Here is a 19599-nt window from a genome sequence, read left to right on the forward strand (position 1 = left end):
ACCTTGAAGCCGTTTTATATATATATATATATATATATATATATATATATATATATATATATATATATATATATATGTACAGTACAGACCAAAAGTTTGGACACACCTTCTCATTCAAAGAGTTCTCTTAATTTTTATGACTATGAAAATTGTAGAGTCACACTGAAGGCATCAAAACTATGAATTAACACATGTGGAATTATATACATAACAAAAAAGTGTAAAACAACTGAAAATATGTCATATTGTAGGTTCTTCAAAGTAGCCACTTTTTGCTTAGATTACTGCTTTGCACACTCTTGGCATTCTCTTGATGCCTACTTTGAAGAACCTACAATATGACATATTTTCAGTTCAATTTTTTGTTATGTATATAATTCCACATGTGTTAATTCACACTGTCTAAATTGTCTCACATTGTCTGTATTGTTTTGTATAGTCTGTTTTGTCTTGTCTGTTTTGTCTTGTATAGTCCAAGCTGAATGTATAGGGTTTTTTTATGTCTGTACTTTAAGAGTCACTAACAGCTGGAACCAAATTCCTTGGCCAATAAACCATGATTCTGATTCTGATAAAGCAGATAAAAAGAAAAAAATGGCAAATAAAGAAAAAATCTCTGCTGGGTCCTTCTCTGCACAACAATATTAAGGCCAAACAGCTGTTAGCTTTAACAGATTCCTATCTTGCAGTGATCTCAGTAGACAATAAGCAAACCGATGTTGAAACCATTTCATTATTTCCACCCATATGACAGGCATTACCAGACCTTTTTACAGTAGATCGGCTATTGGACTAAAGCCACGAAGGTTTAGATAAGAGCAACAAAGTGTATAGGGCCATTACTGTCTGAATGGAATGGCTGCAGTTTTCAAACATGATCCTGGCAAGTGATAACATTGTAGCAATGTTTTATTATTATTATTATTATTATTATTATTATTATTATTATTACAACATTTACCATTAGAGCATAATTAATGTGAAAATAAATAAGGCACATTCATTTCATTTCATTTCAATGAAATGCACCTGTAACGCAGTGGTTAATATCATCTAAAAGTTCCCAGACTTTTGACTCTTTGCTTATGTCATATGTTGTTTCTCCACCAGACACCAATCCTTATTCTATTTGAAAATATTTGACAAAAAAAAAGTGCTGTTAAAAATACATCGTTTCTCATATCAAAAATATATATTCGCATTTGTACGCTGTAAAATGTTTAAAATGTAACTCAGAATTTTTCATTTATTTATTTCTTTTTAATGGCGTTAGATTGGGCAAAGCTGTGATTGACGTCTGGTTGGTCGTCACTGGCGTCATTACGTCATATTACCGGAAATCGTCTTGCCTCCTCCTTCTTCAAAAAAAAAATCCCTGCGAGCCGCGTTGGCGCTTCCTCGGTGACAGAGCTGTGTACTGGGCCGGTGTGACAAGATCTGCGTTTGCGGGCTGGGCATGTTGAGGTAGATTATCAGGTAAATGACTGATCAATGGTTGCTCGTCATGTTAAGTGGATGTTTTGGAGTGGTGTTGTTTAAGTGGATAAACATGTCATCCGTTTTAATTCGACGTTAGCGGTTCGGCTTCATGATTAGCCGGTTGACGGGGCCTGGCGTGAACACTGCGTTAGCTGGGAGGAACAGTAGTTTGGTTTGACCTTTCAGTCGGTCAGAATGCTCGTTTGGATGTTAACATGTAGTTTGTTAAGCCCTCAATGTCAGAAGGAATAGGTTTGGGGTTAAATGGTTATAAAGATAACACGTCATGTCATAGGAGTCTGTTTTTCGCGTAACCCAACCTGTCGCTGGCTAGCTTCTCAGAAATAACCGTTGGGTAGATGACCAAGTGGTCAGCTGTGTGACCAGAAAGCAGGGTTTCAAACTGATTTTTGTCTAAAAGATAAGGTAAAGAAATAACTTTCACTTTTATTGTTTCATGACAAGATACATATTGACTAAATGTTGGTAAAATTATAAACTGAAATGGATGACTGACATTATCTATACTGCCCTATATTTCAATAACACACTTCTTGTCTTATTCTTAATCCTTACTGCTGGTGAGGTCAGATTTCTGTGTATCAAAGTCTCAGATTTATCAAACCCTTCACTTTTTTGTTTTGGTAGATGTCTGCAGCAATCTGTCCTTGGTACTGGTTTTTGGGTGTGAATGCTTTTACACAGTAACCAGCTTTTGTTTCAAGTCTTTATCGCCAACAGTGATGCACATTCAGATTGAATTACTTGTACTTGAATATCTTGTATGTTGTCACTTGTATTACACCAAAAACATCTAAAATAAGGATCCATCCAGCATCACAGACTAATCACATAGGACACCTCTCCTGTATGCTAAGTATAGTATTTCAAAAACACAGTGAAATAATGCTATTTTAATATGTGGATCCTAAATCAAGGGAACAGGCAAACTCTAAATGCTTTCGAAATCGTACATTTGTGTCTGTTTAGTAAATTGCTTTGTAAAATTTGGTTTAGTTTTAAACCCTGATACAGCTCTGGGTCTCAAGTATGTGTTTGTTTGAACTAGTTTGAGGAAAGTATGTGGCTTGTTATAAACACCGGTAGCAGTCTGCTTCTTGCAGGATGGGGTGCGTGTGTGTTCTGCGTTTTCCAGGAAATAATGTCATAGGCAAAGAATCCGACCTCTCTTCGGACTTTGCTTCGGTTAGTCACTGACTGAGAAGCTTGAATTGACAGGAACGTGACGGGCAACATCCTGCTTTTTTTCTTGTTTGACCAAGGTCAGGGTTTTTTTTGTTTTTTTCAAACTTAAATTTGGGTACAGGAGTGTGTGTGTGTGTGTGTGTGTGTGTGTGTGTGTGTGTGTGTGTGTGTGTGTGGTCATTGACTGATAAATGTTAGTGCTGTTTTGTGATGCAATTGCTGTCAGATCTGAATTGCATCATTTTATTTAATATAACACGTGGTTGGTTTTATTGATCTCATCATTTAGGGCCAATAATATTGTATTTAATTAATACTAAGGGGAATAAACAAGCTGTAAAAAAAAGGACATGCTGAGTTTGGACTTTTACAAGAAGTTGTTTTCTTTTCTTTTTTCTTTTTTTACATTTTCTTTATTTAACATTTTGTTAAGTCAGCATGTTTGCTCTTCTGAATCTGTTTCAGCAGCTTGTCGAGCATGTTCTCTCAATAGCCATCCAAGTCATATCCTACCAGGCAGAGTATCTAATTCAGTTAACCAAAATCTTGCTTTAAGTTGTGTCCTTGTCAGTCAGTAAATTTTAACTTGCTAATAACTATAATATTTAAAATATATATTTTTTTTAAATAGCATATTTCCTTTGTTTAGTTCATTTTGTTTCCCAACGGACCATTATTACTGATGCACCACCCTCTATACTCGACTATTCTGATGTCTCATTTATAAACGTGGCACCTTCTGTGTTTCCTCGTTGTGCGTATGTAGGGTATAGAGTTTACGTACAGTCGCACACTTGTTTTCTTCAAGTGTATTAAAAAAAAAAGGCGAGGAGAAGATTCAGAAGATCACAACAGCAGGTTTCCTAACTTTGGGATCATTTCAAACTAAAACATATAAAGAAAACGCTATACAGTGCATTTACCATTCCTAAAGTAATTTAAAATTGATTTTATTTTAATTTATTTTTCATTTTTATTGATATTTGTATTTGCATTTTAACGTAATATACGGCAATTGAATGCACTAATTGGGTTTAGCGTTCAACATTTTAAGAGACGTCTTATTTTCTCATGTGCGTGTGCATATATATAAACTTTTTTTTTTGCACTTTAATGAAAAAAAATCGATGGATTATTCGGTAGAATACTCGATTACTAAAATAATCGATTTGTGTCTATTTATGTGAAGTGGAAAGTCAAAAATGTTTTTTCTTTAATCGATCAAGCATCTTGTCGAGCATATTCTCTCAATTGCAGATTATCTACTATAGTTAAGGTCAACTGTGTCCTACTATAAACTATATTGCTTTTGTTTGTTTGGAATCTTAGAGCTGCAATAGAACAAGTGTCTTGTCATATTATAACACAGATGTAGCAGAATGTATGTAAATTATTTCACCTTTCTGTTTAAAACAGATGCAGTCAAGTTGTGATGCCAATTAATGAATGGGCAGTTTACAAAGACTTGGCTTTTTGCATTGTCAAAAGCAGTTTTTCTTTATTTAGAAAGATAAGTGTAATCTTTATCATTCAGATATGTCAGTGCGAATGTTGTTAATATTTAACTACCGACTTAAGAAAATTGTATCTCTTCGAAGGGCACCTTTTTTGCATCACACACTGAAATGTATAGGGACGCTAATCTATAATTGTCTGCGGTTATTTTAATTAGGATGGATAAAGTGATTGCTAAGCAGTCACGGCTAAAAGATCTGTTCTTCTCTGCTTACATGACTTTAGGGTTTGTCTAATGTTTTAAGCTTGTGCCTGCCTTGTGTTTAAATGCAAGCATATATCCTTAGGTTCTGTTCCTCTGCCAGGCTCTTATTGCTATTGATTTATTAGTCAGTTCATCAGGGTCAGATCCCTGGTGAGGTGCAAATAAATTAAATATTGGTCACAAATAGCATTTCATGGATTTCCCCTTCTACTTTATTCTGCAGTCTTCTACAATGGACACAGAGATGATGCCAAAATTTACGTCAAAAGATGAAGAGATTGAATACTGGAAAAATTTGTCCTTCAAATTTCAGAAAAGGTAAGGTATTAACTGTCTATTAAAGTTTAATTGTATTTTTTATTTTTTTGTATATTTGTTAGTCAAGCAAGTTTACATTTGATTAAGCACTACGGAAAATTTGTACCTTGTAATCGTGACTTTTAAAGAAATTTCTATTTAATTTAAGTTTGAAATGTTACTTTTGGTAAAACTGCTTAATTGCTTCATTTTATGCGTTTACCATTGAATTTCCTTTTTTATTAGTGTTTGGAAAGGCAAATAGTCCCTGTGATAAAATTGTAGTTACAGAAATGTAAATGTACACAGCATGATGAGTGACAGCTTTGACACCACAGAACCTCAACAATCAGGATTATGCTTTATGATTCCCTGTGGCATCTTGTGTTACTGTTGCTGTGTCAAGTTTAAATTACACTGAAGCACACTTAAGGAAGAACTCCCTAGGCTGTTTAGTAAAAAAAAAAAATATATATACTGACTTGCCCTTGTCCCTAGATAGAATATGCACTGAAGCACTGAACTATACAAATGCTATGTAGTATCTTCTAGTAGATTTCAGTCTCGTTTTGGGCTTTATTAGATCCAGTTGCCAGAATGGCCACTGGCAGTTCTTGATGTTAACACAAATGGAATTATGTAATTGTAGACTAATGTGGATATATCTGTAATTGTATTTGAACCCCGTGCCTTATTCCAGTCAAAACCTCCTTAGCTCCCAGGGGTGGTTAGTGGTGATATCCTGAAATAAAATGTTAATGAAAAAAAAAAACCCACAAGCCTGCTGTGACCTTAACACAAGGTTTGTTGTTGTGTAGTTATTTGGTATGCTGAAAAGATTTTCTCTAGGTTATCAGTTTCACCGTCATTTTCAAATTTATTTATCAATAATTATTGTAATGAAAACATTCCCTTTGTTTTATTTTTTATAAAGATCAATTGAGACAATAGAAAAGCTGTTTTTGCTCTATAAAATTTTTCTGAACATGAAAATGTTCATTGGTGCATCACTTCTGAAATTTGATGACCAAAAAACGGATGAAAGCAAACGATGGAAGAAAGTTATACTTTTTATCCCGGATTTCTCCCAATTTGAAACAACTAAAATATATGCCAATTTAATCTTTTGTGTGCTTGTTTATTTTGGTTTGTGTGTCTATTTGTGGCGTGAAAATTAACAGAAGCACTTTTTTTCTTGCATTTCAGCAAGAAAAGTAAATGCTGTTGCTGATTGTTAAAAAACAAAAAAGTGAGGTTTTGGACTATTTCCTGTTGATGTGTAAATGTTCTTTGAGTTTGTGCTGAGGACTTCTATTTTCATAGAACTGGCGCACTTTTGTAGACTGAAGAATTTGACCAGCTATGTGTAGGAATCAAGGCCTGTAAAAGGAAAACAACTCTTCATGCACCCTTCCTGTTAAACTTGACTTCTTGGCAGTAAACACCTTCTAAAAACAACCTTAGTATCAGAGACATGGAGTCAGCCTGCTTAGTTAATTTCCTGTGTCATGCCAGGGTTCTTACATCATTATCCACACTTACTCTTTTGTGAAATCCCCAAAATCTCTTTTGACCTAATGAAACAGAAGGTCTTTTGTCCATCTGGTCTCAGCATGGACACATTTTTGCTAGCTCTGTGATTTTTGACATAACGGCACTACTTCTTGTGGACTTAACACAAGAATGTGTACTCCGAGTTCATGCGTATTGACTAAGTGCTGTGTTGTCTTGTTTGGGTTTGTGTAGGACTGATATCATTCCTGACTCATCAGCATTCTTTTCTTTGCTGAGAACTCAGGCTGGCCATGACTAAGTGCAATGTGCAATTCATTATTTATCGTTACTCATGAACGCTGCCAAGCTCTGCATTATGACATCTGACCCAGTTTTGACAAACACATGCAAAGCTGACTGATACAAAGTGCTGCATAAAAGACATCGCAGTGCTTTCTGTATATTGGGTACAACTGCTTAGGGTGTGTCTATCTCCACAGTTATAATGATGCCCAGGAGGAGTTGCAGGAGTTCCAGGAGGGCAGCCGCGAGTTAGAGGCAGAGCTGGAGGCTCAGCTCGGCCAGGCAGAACACCGCATCAGAGACCTACAGGCTGAAAATCAACGGCTGAAATGTGAGGTGGATAATCTGAAGGTACAAATTCACTTTCCTTGCTCTTACAGTAGCTAGTGTTTACATGTAAAAAAATTTTTGTCATTCCGATTGAAAGATTTGGTTTACTATTTACATGAGATATTATCTATTCCGATATGGTGTTTACATGTGCCAGCATTTTTATTCGGAATGACTTTGACGTGCGCACATTAGCCTATATCCTGTCTTTCAGCATGGTGTTCCATTATTTCTTATGCGTGCTATTTTAATGTAAAGTGCTTAATCAAATCAAACTTAATCAAGCAACAACGTGAATTTGTAGGCATACTACTGCTGTAAGGTATGAGGAAAAGACGGGTTTAGGAAGCTGAGCTTTTTTGGTGGCTATGCATCTCTAAGGAGCATCTCAGTACTACCCCTCCCTCCCCCGACAAGCAGAAGCGTGTGGATAAGGGTCTGTAGAAAGGACTGGTGGGAGCGGGTTGTACTATTGGAATTAAGGGACCTGGAATTGAACCTAAACTTTTGCATGAGTTTGCCGGTCATTCACACGTTGGTGTGGACTGGTGGAGGGATTTATGGCCCCAGAAGAAAAGACAGTCAGAAATCCAATTCCCCAAACTTGGAAGCTGTGCGGAAAACCGGGATGTGGCAAATCAAGTGTTCACAAGAGCACAGCAAAAAAAGATTGTATATATCTTCTATCTTCCCATTGGCCGATACGAGATCTGATACAAATGCCACTTGAAGAGGAGGCTTCTGAAATCGATATTTTGTTTCTTTCGAATAGTGGTTCTTATCAATCGCAATTTTTTTTTTACGGTTTATAAAAAGGTTTATCCCACCCCTCTCAAAATGATTACAATTTTATCTGGTTTGGGCATTTTTATTCCGATTGAGGTGTTTATATGGAGCATTTTCGTTCGGATTGGACTTTTAAAGCGATTAAATCTGCTACATGTAAACACACCAATTGGCAGCCAAATATTGTAGTATATGTGCTTCGCAAAGTGCCATTGATTCGTAAGGTCACCCAAGGAAATGGGTAAAATTAGATGTGGAATTTAGATTTTTAGAAAATAGTTTTCATTGTGGCTCAATGCCTAGTACATGCTGGTAAAGTATCTGAGGTGGTTATTTAGTGCATGAGAACTGTGCAGGATAAAAACAGAAAAGATATGGCTGAATTGCCATAGAAAGCTACAATTATTAGAACTGAATGCAGAATTATTAATACTTGCAAAGATAATTTCTTGTATTTTACATGATGTATTTTACAATCTGGCCCTTTATTGTTGTCACAAAATAATGTTTAAGTGGTGAAGTTTTTCAAATTTTCCAAGGTTTTTCTTATATCTCGGTAGTTGAAATATTTGTTTAGAGTGGAAAAAAAAAAATTCTAGTGACTTTAGAGGGAAAACTAAAGGTTGTAGCTGTAAATGTTTGAATATTTTTTGAAAATTGACCTACATTAACATCTTAAAATAATGTTAGACATAACTTTCTGAATGAATTTGTGTTTTCTTTCCTGTGTTTGCTTGTTTCTGCGCAGGAGAAACTGGAGCAGCAGTATGCACAGAGCTATAAGCAAATCTCTATGCTGGAGGATGACCTCGGCCAGACACGCTGCATTAAAGAGCAGCTGCACAAATATGTCAGGGAACTTGAGCAGGCAAATGATGACCTAGAGAGAGCCAAAAGGTACATTTACAAAAGTATTGTACTTCACATATTAAGCATAAATTTTTCTAGCGCCTTTGTAACCCTGCTCAACACCGCTGTCACTGATACTCCCTGTTCACATACATATCTTAATCAGCATATTGCATACTTGATTTATTTTGTGTAGAGCAACAATTACATCTCTGGAGGATTTTGAGCAGCGTTTGAACCAGGCCATAGAGAGAAATGCTTTTCTTGAGAGTGAGCTGGATGAAAAGGAGTCTTTGTTGGTGTCTGTACAGAGACTAAAAGACGAGGCCAGAGGTAGATTGTGCCGTTCAACTGAACACTGCTCTCTTAGCCACTTGTACTGCAACATACTGATTACATACATTTTTCGGTTTGCAGATTTAAGGCAGGAGCTGGCTGTTCGGGAAAGAGCCTCAGATACCACCAGAATGTCAGCTCCCAGTTCTCCAACACTGGACTCTGACAAAATGGACACAGCAGTTCAAGCTTCTTTTTCCCTTCCAGCCACACCAGTGGGAAAAACAATAGACCATCCTTTCATGAACCAGAAAGGTATATAACTCGAACAACATTCCAATCTGGTTTTACTCATTCACAAACTGGACTGCAGGGGTCTATCTTAACACATTTACCTGGTTTATTCATTTTCATTCTTAATTGTTTGTAAGAATCAATGGTTTATATTTTTATTCTTTCTTCACTTAGTGTTGACAACTGGTTGTGGGAGCTCACCACTCACCCCATCTGCAAGGATCTCTGCTCTCAACATTGTTGGAGATCTGCTGCGGAAAGTTGGGGTAATTCCTGAAATTATGGCAATCATGCACGATCATTAAATAAATCCTTGTGCCTCTTATTCACATATTCCGGCCTGTAAGGGACAGGTGTCCTCACAGTATGCAGAAGTAAACTCTGTGTGCATTTCCCTGTATCTACAGGCCCTGGAGTCCAAGCTGGCTGCCTGTAGGAATTTTGCCAAAGATCAGGCAGCAAGGAAAAACTACACAGAAAATGGAAACCTGATAAATAGCAATGCCACAAAGTTCTCTCATTCTCTACACACAACATACTTTGATAAAACGTAAGTAAAAAGATAGTGTCCTATTTACTCATTTTTTGCATTTATTTTTTATTTATTTATTTATTTTTTTTATTATTAATTATAGTTAACATGACCAAAATCACAGATTGTTATTAAGGTCACCTTGTAGTATGCTGAGATAAAAGCAATTTATTTGTGTTAATTGTGTATTGATCATTGTGTTGTAATATTGATTATGCTGTGCAGGACAATGAATGGCCTGGATCCTGGTGCTCTGAGCGCAATGACATCACAACGAAACGTGTCCCCTCCTGGCATGCTACCACTCAGCGTGTGAAAGAACCACAGCTGCCTTCAGAATACAAGATGTACAGCAGCGAAGAAAATGGAAAGGACATTGGGAAACCCTGCCACTTTGTGTGTTTGTGTGTATGAGTGTAGTGCAGAGTTTCATGTGTCTGAGTGTGTCTGGCAGATGCATGTCGGACACTGGCACATGCGACTCTGTTGGCCCAGTTCTTCAGAGCTCTCATTTTTCACTTTGCCGGTTTGCTTTTTTTTTTTTTTTACTTGAAGCCAGCGAAATGACAAAGGGGTGTACACAGGCCTCTGCTTATGTTTTGGCTTGTTCTAAGTTGCACAAAGTTTGTTTTGTTAATTAAAAAAAAAAATGGTTGAATGCAATTTTGCTTAAGGTCATAAATATATTATAGGTTGAATGGGCGTGTGTAAACACGTGTATACATCCAAGAAGCAGCCATGGAAAAGATTAGCGATGCATACAGCATATACCTCTTTACCTCTTGCATCCAGAGTAACAATCTAATTAGGTTATTTTCTACTGAGAGCAGTGGGGCAGTTGGCCTGGAATGTACTGTTTTGGCCTTTGAAAACAGCATGGAAAGATCCCCTACTCTCAGTAGTGGCCCTTTTGAATTATTCACATGTGTCTCTCTGCTCTGTGTGCTGCTTCAGCAGGCTGGCTGGATAGCTACTGACATAGAAAACCTCACTGTCACTATATTAGCTTTAGATAGTTTGTGCAACAGTGATATACTAAAGTATGTGCTATTAATTCGAACTACAGCACTTTACACAACACCACTATTCTCAGTAGTACATTTTAATTTCACTTCAGCCCGCATCCTAGCTTAGAATGGTTATAATGAAGATGATACTGTTTTATCTCTAGAACATTATATGGCTATGTAAACTGGTTATGATGCAGTGTTGTCAGTTGAAGTATATTGGTCAAGGAATTGTTAGTGACTCCGTTAACCTCATCCCCGTCAAGTGCTTCTTGACTTTGCTGGTTGGTTTGCCCTTCACTTTTAATTTATTTCATTCACAAGTCTGAATTTGTGCTTGTTTTTTTTTTTTTTTTTCCCAGTTCCGCTTGCCTGTACCAGCACTTTGTAACCCACACAATGTTGGAGCACTTTTTTCCCCCTTTAGTATTTAATATCCCACAGTATATTAAGTTATTGAGCACTCTACTGATTCTGCAATGTTACATGTATATAAGATTGTAAGCATTAAAATTTTGCCCAGAAGATTTGTACATATCAAGACTGGGTCTTGCAGCTCATTAATTTATTTAAAATTCCTGGCATGTTTTTGAGAGGAAGAGTGAATTTTACATACTGTATATTGTTTCAAAATATATTGATAAAACAGTTGTCCAATAAAGTTTAAAATGTGAGTATATAATGTGATCATCCATTTTAATTAATTTATCTATTCACAATCTCTAACATGATAACTTTCCCCCAGAATTTTTAACATCGTGTGGAAATGGTATCACAGTCCGAGTATGTTCTCCATTTCTTCATGCAATTTATTCTTTTGGACCTGAGGTAAAAAAAAAAAAAAAGAGAGAAGTGTATTGGTCATGTTACTAACACACACACACACACACACACACACTTGTCTCACTGTGGCAAGTGATACTTTTCTAAAACGCTAAACATTGAACCTCACTTTTCCTGAAACAGTAAGTGGATAGCTGTCAACAAACATCACATAATGTGGGATTTTGAAGTAGGAAATCTGAAATACAAATATGAATATCTTTGTCTTAATTTTTGTTTGTTTGTTTCTTTTATTTATGTGTAAAAATCTGGTCATTCCTGTTACTTGATCTTTGCAGTAAGCCTTAATCTCCTCCACAGTGCAGACCTGACCGTCTGCTACCTTGATGCAGGCACAAACCTGCTCCCCCAGCCTCCCGTCTTTTACACCGACCACCTGCAGGTCTCATGCAGACAAGAACAGAAAAGAATGTTCCAGTTAGTTTTCAATACTCGCTGTATAACTCCTGCACTGCTGCCCCCGCGTGGTATAGTGAAGCAATGACCAGGCTCACCTATACATCTTTCACTTTTGGATGTCTGTAAAGAAACTGTTCGACCTCAGCTGGGAAGATCTTTTCTCCACCACGGTCAATCATATCCTTTATGCGTCCCTTGATACGACAGTAGCCATTTTGATTGAGGCTGGCAATATCGCTGCACAGAATAACAGAAAACGTACATGCATGTAATTCTGTCCTTTTCTAGTCTACTTAAAACCATTATTTCCAATAGCCCAGGATCTGGCATAAGCAAAATCTCACCCAGTCTTGTACCAGCCGTCCTCTGAGATGCTCTCCTGTGTTCTTTCAGGCTCATCCCAGTAACCCTGCATGACACAGTAACCTCGAATGAGTAGCTCTCCAGGCTGGCCCAGAGGAAGTAGCTGCCCAGACGATGGCTCTACTACCGTCGCCTGAAGAACAGAGCTTAAATGTGTAAAATGTACAGAGTCATGATTTTGTACATTAATTTCAAGTTTACAAGGCACACCTACTTTGAACTTCTAAGTACCAGGTACTTTATCATCTGCATCTATCATATAAGCTACTATCTGCAACGGCAGTTTGTCAAGCTTTCTACACTTTGTCCAGTGAATGGACAGTTTACAGCACAGCAGCCACAGTGGCATGGTAGTGTGACAGTAGAATTGCTGCTTTAGTGTGGTGGTCATCCTGCTTATACCATGGTCACAAGTTACAGTATAAAAATGTAATGCAAGAATTAATTTAACGTTTAAGTTTCATTGTTTTTTTATGTATAGGGTGTTAGATTTAGAATTCTGCTCACTCTAAATCACACACAAAGATAAAGTAGCATCGTAAGATGACATTTAATTGAATGAAATGTAATCAATGTTTATTGGCATGACAAAGAGATTATATGTGTGTGAATTGCCTGCAACTGTGCCATGTCAGCTGTTTCACTGTAGGCAACTGTGGTAAATCATTTGTAAAAAAAATGTGATCTTTGAACTACCTGTGTATTCAGTAAACACCTTTCAGCAGACCATGGTATAAATAGCGTTATTACACCTTGTTAGTCCACATACACTGTCATTTTCCACGTATAATTTGTACAAATGTTCCTGTAGCAGATAAGGGTACAGTTCAATTTGTTTGAACGATGAACTTCTCGTGTTATTACAAATTGTGCACACCTGAGCCCTGTTTTACTTGTATATACTGTACATTTTATCTCTCTAAACTAAGCATATGTGTATGCAGCCATGAGCAGATCAAATCTAAATGCAGCGACTGAGCTCAAATGCTACTATGTGTGTCAGAGTGAAAATGATTCAGTGAATGAAACCCGCAGACCTCAGTGTGATCCATGATGTATCCAACACTATCAGTTTTAACCTCCAGCCTGTCCAAAGGAAACCCCAGGAATGTGAGCGGACTGTTTTCTGTAGTTCCATAAGCCAGCTCATATTTGGGAGACAAGAACAGCTTTATCATGCAAGCATGGATTTTAGTATGTTACTGGGTGTGTAGTTTAAGAATCAACAACATAGTAGGCAAACACTTATCGTTATCTCTTTAACCTTCATGTAATTTATCACTCTCCGAATGATCTCAGGGTGACACAAAGATCCACCCATGATACCTGGAAAGTACAAAATTCCTATTATATTTGCATTGAAAATGACTGCATTAAAATAAAAAATATAAGATAATATTGTACCTGTCTCAAGTGAGGACAAGTTACTGTCCTTAATGTTTTCCTGATTCAATAAGTCAATGTACATTGTTGGGGTACCAAAGATAACTGTGCATCTAAAAAAAAAAGCATCCAGAAAAAAAATTATTGCAATTCATTTGTATCCCCCTAAACTTAAATATCAAAGTGAGATTAAGTTCCAGGCTTGAATTATATTTCATCCCACTAACCCTGAAAATGCAACTAAATTATCAGTAAATCCAGTTATACTTCTCTTTCTGAATAGCTTTCAAGTTTTCCTGCAAATCATATGTAGTTGAAGGATAGATCAAAGTGATGCCATGTACTGCCATGCACATTCCACCCAAAACAGACCCAAAGCAGTGGTACATGGGCACAGGAACACAAACTCGTACCTCAGCCTAGAGAGAGTGTGATGAGATATATAAGGTCCAGCCAACATTTATCTGTATTTTAGTGATGTGATTTTAGTCATTTTTGAGATCCTTCTTTAATTAGAATAGTCAGAGAATTATACTATATGTTCATTTGCATTTCAGAAGAAAAACTCACTCTCCAGTTGTAGCCCATGCGTAGCCCAATGAAATATGCATTGTTTACAATGTTGCGGTGGGACAAAGTCACACATTTTGGGTTTCCTGTTGTACCCTGTGGAATGACAATAGAGAAATGACTATCTAACTATTAATGTACAGTATATTGCAACCTTTATTATATGTTTTTCTTCAGAATTAGGGGATTATTTTAACCAACAGGTGAAACACCTGAACAGGAGCCATAGCCACTATTGCAAATCAAGTCCGCCAAATGCATCTTTCGGAAAAGTCAGGAAAATTGCAATCATTTGAATTGGATCCTCCAACTTACACATGCAAATGAGAGCTGAGGACATTTGTCTATGTAAGTGTCTAATAAACTGGTTTCTAATCCTGTCCTTCCTCGTCAAAATCTCAACATCTTCAACTCTGCTACCTCCAGCTCCACATCCTGTCTTTTACTCAATGCCACTGTCTCTAAACCATACAACATCGCAAGTCTCACCACAGTCCTTTAAACTTTCACTTTCACTCTTGCAGATACCCTTCTATCACAAATCACTCCTCCCACTCTTCTACACCCACTCCACCCTGCCTGCACTCTTTTCTTTACTTCTCCAACACACTCTCCATTACTTTGCTCTGTTGATCCCAGGTACCTGAACTCCTCCACCTTCTCCACCTTTTGTCCCTGCAACCGCACCACTCCACTGCACTCCCACTCATTCACAAACATGTACTCTGTCTTACTCCTACTGACTTTCATTCCTCGTCTCTCCAGCGCGTGCCTCCACTTTTCCAGGCTCTTCTTAATCTGCAAACATCATAGACCTCGTCTGTCAACCTGTCCATCACCACTGCAAACAGGAAAGGGCTTAGAGCCGATCCTTGATGCAATCCAACCTCCACCTTAAAACAGTCTGTTGTTTCTACTGCACACTTCACTGCTGTCACACTGTCCTCATACATGTCCTGCACCACCTACACATACTTCTCTGAAACAACTGACTTCCTCATACAATACCACAACTCCTCTCTTGACAACCTCTTGTATGCTTTCTCTGAATCCACAAACACACAATGCAACTCTTTCTGACCTTCTCTATTCTTCTCCAACAATTTTCTCAAAGCAAATAATGTGTCTGGTATGCTCTTTCTTGTCAGGAAACCATACTGTTGCTCACAGATGGTCACCTCTTCCCTCATTCTGGCTTCCACTACTCTTTCGCATAACTTCATGGTGTGACTTTATTCCCCTGTAGTTACTGCAGCTCTGTACCAGCACACTCCTCCTCCATTCCTCAGGCGTCTTCTCACCTTCCAAAATCCTGTTAAACAATCTGGTCAAAAACTTCACTGTCATCTCTCCTAAACATCTTCAAGCTTTTACTGGTATGTCATCTGGTCCAACCGACTTTCCATTCTTCATTCTCTTAATCACTGCTCTCACGTCCTGCTTACTAATTCAATCCACTTCCTGTTTCACGATCTCCACATCATCCAACCTTCTCTCTAAAAATATTCCTTCCACCTTCTCAACAAACTCTCCTAACTAGTCAATACATTTCCATCTGCATCTTTTATTGCTCTAACTTGCAGCACATCCTTCCCAGCTCGGTCTCTCTGCCTGGCCAATCGGTATAAATCCTTATTTCCCTTCTTATTGTCCAACTTCTCATACAGCTCCTAATATGCCTTTTCCTTGGCTTTCGCCACATCCCTCTTTACCTGCTGTCGCATCTCCTTGTACTCCTGCCTACTTTTCTCATCTCGCTGCCAATCCCAATTCTGTTTCGCCAACCTCTTTCTGCTTGTGCTCTCATGCACTTTCTAATTCCACCAACACATCTCTTCGTATTCCTTTCTATTTCCAGATGTCACACCAAGTACTTTTCTAGTTGTCTCCCTTATCACTTCTGCAGTGATGCCCAATCATCCAGCACCTCTTCAACACCACCAAGCCCCTGTCTGACCTCTTCCCTGAATCTCACACTACAGTCTTCCTCCTTCAGTTTCCACCATCTTATTCTTTTTTAGTCCTCAATCTTCTCCTCTTATTCTTCACCTCTAAAGTCATCCTACAGACCACCATCCAATGCTGCCTAGCTACACTGTCCCCTGCCAACACCTTACAGTCTCCAGTTTCCTTCAGGATGCATCTCCTACATACTGTGGAACAGCAGTCCCCCACCTTTTTTTGCACCACGGACCGGTTTAATGTCGGACAATATTTTCACAGAGCGGCCTTTAAGGTGTAGCAAATAAATGCAACAAAATAAAATGATACGACCGGCATAAAAACTGGTATTTCCTTAATATAATAATAAACGTAAATCCACTGTGTTGATTTTGTTCATTTTGCTAGCTTGGGGGTTTTAATTTAGCGGTAATGTATTATGTGTTAGCGGCCGGAGCAGCCCCTTTAGGAAGGTAGGGGATGAAGGTAAGACTTGTGACCGAGGCAAGCATCATGACATGCATCAAGAGTGAGTCATAGAGAGATGTGGTGGAGAGAATTATTTAATTCATTTCACACGTTTTATGCTGGATGCCCTTCCTAATGCAACCCTCCATATTTACCGGGGCTTGGGACCAGCACTAAGAGTGCATTGGCTTGTGCAACCCTAATTGCTGGGTTAAAAAAAATTAAATAAATAAATAAAATTATTAGCAAAAGATTTACATAAAACTGATTCAATCCACCAAACCGGTTAGACGATTTTAGATCCTAGACAATCATTCAACACCCTTGAGATAATATTCAAGTAAACAGGGCTGAACAGCAGTAAACAGTTTACTCTAGTGTAATGGGAACAAGCCATTGCAGTTTCTGTGAAATATTTCCAAGCCAGCATTGTAGTCTCTCTTTTTCTATTGTACAGACTTGTTAAATATGAAGACGTTTTGGCAAATTATTTGAATGTTTTTAGCAGCCTCAAATAAACAACCATTTTAACTAGAAATATTTGAATTCAGGGTGTGGGAACTGCATCAGTGCACACCAAATTCATGTTTGTGCTCACCAAACTAATACAAATTTCAGGCAAAGTGGTATATTTCTCATAAGTTACATTGTAAACGCATTAGAGTTCATACCGATGTAAACTGAACGTTGATGGGGTCTTCAGGGTGTAGTATATTCTGTAAGATGTCCAGCTGATGGTGGTGCTGACTCTCTGCTGCATGCATCACATCATCCACATGCAACATACCAGATTCCTTGCTGTCTGTCACAATCACATTCCGCAGATCTGGCAAACTAAAAGTTTAAAATTATTTAAACAATTTGGCACAACATGGTTTTTGATCTGTGTTTGGTACTTTCAAATGTTATCAAGCTTAATATTTTGAATTGTAAATGTGTATTTTGACTTGCAACTGTGGCTGATTTTCATTTTTGCTGTAATATTTTAATGATGTTTTACCTTGCACTTTTAATGTTACTAGAAACTGAAGTGTTGAGTTCTGGACAGATCTGTCTCAGGCTATCATAGAATCTCTGGCTCTTGAACTGAGTAGGACACACCACTGCATTACACTGCACCTGTATTTCAAGGAAAATAACTTAACCTGTAATCAATGATTCATACCATCCTGAATTTTCAAATAAAAGCATCCCTCTGTTCTAATAATAAATAACATTAAAGAAATATAAAAATGTTTACACACTTTTCTCAGGGCAAATTCTAGCTCATTTTCTTTGTAAGCTGGATTCAAAGACACCTGCAAATAGTTTCTGTTCAATGTCCAGCATTTAGTTGAATAACATTTAACTTATGATGAAAAATGAATAATTTATTTGCATACCATAATCATTCCGGCTTTTGCAGTGGCAAATTGAAACAAGATCCATGCATAAGTGTTTGGTCCCCAAAGTCAAGTCAAGTCAAGTCAAGTTTATTTGTATAGCGCTTTTCACAACAGACATTGTCTCAAAGCAGCTTTACACAAATCAACAGTGATGGTGAATGGTGTGAATTTGTCCCTGATGAGCAAGCCGTGGCGACTGTGGCAAGGAAAAACTCCCTTAGATGTTATGAGGAAGAAACCTTGAGAGGAACCAGACTCAAAAGGGGAACCCATCCTCATCTGGGTGACATCAAGAGTTTGATCATAAATCTTTCAACAATACAGAACACTGGAGAGTGAGAACTAACATGATTACTGGAGTATAAGATTATAAGTGAAAAGGCCAAGTCTGTCGCCCTTCTGCAAGCCAAGAGCAAGAAGACCAGCAGCCAAACAATCCACCTAATAATGGATTTTAAATGCTGATCACAGCCTGAATGGTGAACCCTGCTAGTGTGATCAACTTAAAAAATATATATATTTGTATAAGATGCCCATGTTCTTAGTTTGTCAACCAGAAGCAAGAACCAGTCTGACTGAAGTCAAACCTGATGATTAACCTATAGGTTTCCAACCATAAAGAGACTGAAACCATTAAGAGGACCTACTTCTTGCTGAAACTGAGAGAATGATTTTCGAACTCCCTCTTGAAGAAAGACCACAGCTTCTCGTTCAGGCCATTTATTTACTGTTGCCTGTAAACTTTGACCAATAGTCAAAGAGAGAAGTGGCACAAAAGAAGGACCATGGACATAGCTGACTTTCTGAGCAGAAGAGTTATCAACCTGAACCCATCTGTGTAAAAAAATTAAAATAAAAAACATTGTGAGACCATATAAATGATAAAAACTTTGAAAGATATATATATTTTTTTTTTCAATTTTGCTAAATGATTTATTACATATACATATCAGGGAACCAAATATGAAATTCTGATATATTGTCTTCAGTGTATAGCAAAGAATTCTAAAAAATTGGCCTTCGCATTGAAATGCATCAAATAATATAGGGGGCGTATATATACACACAAAACATAATTGTCTTAATACTTATTTCCTCTCCCTTAGTATATTTTTGGTTTTGGATTTTCTCTACTGCCTGTGGTTTCTTGCCATTAATAAGACATCATGACTACATTTTGTTACACCAGAAGCCTGTATATATATATGTGCAATATACTAGTCATGACTATTTCATAATTTTTTTATTTTACCTACCTAAAGTAGGTAAAGTAGTAGTTTTCTGGTAAACTACTGCTTGTTTGATGCTGATCACACCCAGGGCCAGAAAACAAATGCTGTTCAGATGATCTGTCTCATTATTTCCAAATGCATGGCTTTTTTTTTTTTGATAAGTTTACAAATGTGTGCATTAAATGTATATGCTACAATTACATTTCAATAATTAAAGCTAAAAACATCAAATGTAAAGTTATGCGTATCTTACCGACAGCACGGAGGTATTTTCCATCTCTGGCGATTCCATTGCGCTTGAAACCGTCCGAAGTAAGAGCCAAACTGTTTAAAACATTGTATTGCCATAATGGCTGATTGGCTGCCTGAGAGCTGTTTGTAGATCTTAGACACTGTTCTTGTGAAATGTAGATTTTTTTAGCTCTGTTACCTGTATGTAGTG

General features: G+C 37.5%; 1 protein-coding gene and 1 pseudogene across 2 annotated transcripts; one reads left to right on the top strand and one right to left on the bottom strand.

Annotated features, from left to right (window-relative positions):
* Nucleotides 1-1325: 1325 nt before the first annotated feature.
* ndel1b (nudE neurodevelopment protein 1-like 1b) lies at nucleotides 1326-11252 on the top strand. Of its 2 annotated transcripts, none has more exons than XM_046865561.1 (9): nucleotides 1326-1476; nucleotides 4629-4723; nucleotides 6697-6850; nucleotides 8364-8512; nucleotides 8661-8797; nucleotides 8882-9055; nucleotides 9209-9300; nucleotides 9442-9584; nucleotides 9792-11252. In XM_046865561.1, the coding sequence occupies exons 2-9, from the start codon at nucleotides 4638-4640 to the stop codon at nucleotides 9880-9882; spliced, it is 1026 nt and encodes a 341-aa protein (XP_046721517.1). In that variant the 5' UTR covers nucleotides 1326-1476; nucleotides 4629-4637; the 3' UTR covers nucleotides 9883-11252. The 2 variants fall into 2 exon arrangements, with proteins under 2 accessions (XP_046721517.1, XP_046721518.1); XM_046865562.1 differs by lacking the exon at nucleotides 1326-1476 and adding an exon at nucleotides 2531-2762.
* LOC124397167 lies at nucleotides 10653-19449 on the bottom strand (annotated as a pseudogene).
* Nucleotides 19450-19599: the final 150 nt, after the last annotated feature.

Source organism: Silurus meridionalis, chromosome 14 (assembly GCF_014805685.1).
Source record: "Silurus meridionalis isolate SWU-2019-XX chromosome 14, ASM1480568v1, whole genome shotgun sequence".
In the NCBI taxonomy this organism is placed as follows: domain Eukaryota; kingdom Metazoa; phylum Chordata; class Actinopteri; order Siluriformes; family Siluridae; genus Silurus; species Silurus meridionalis.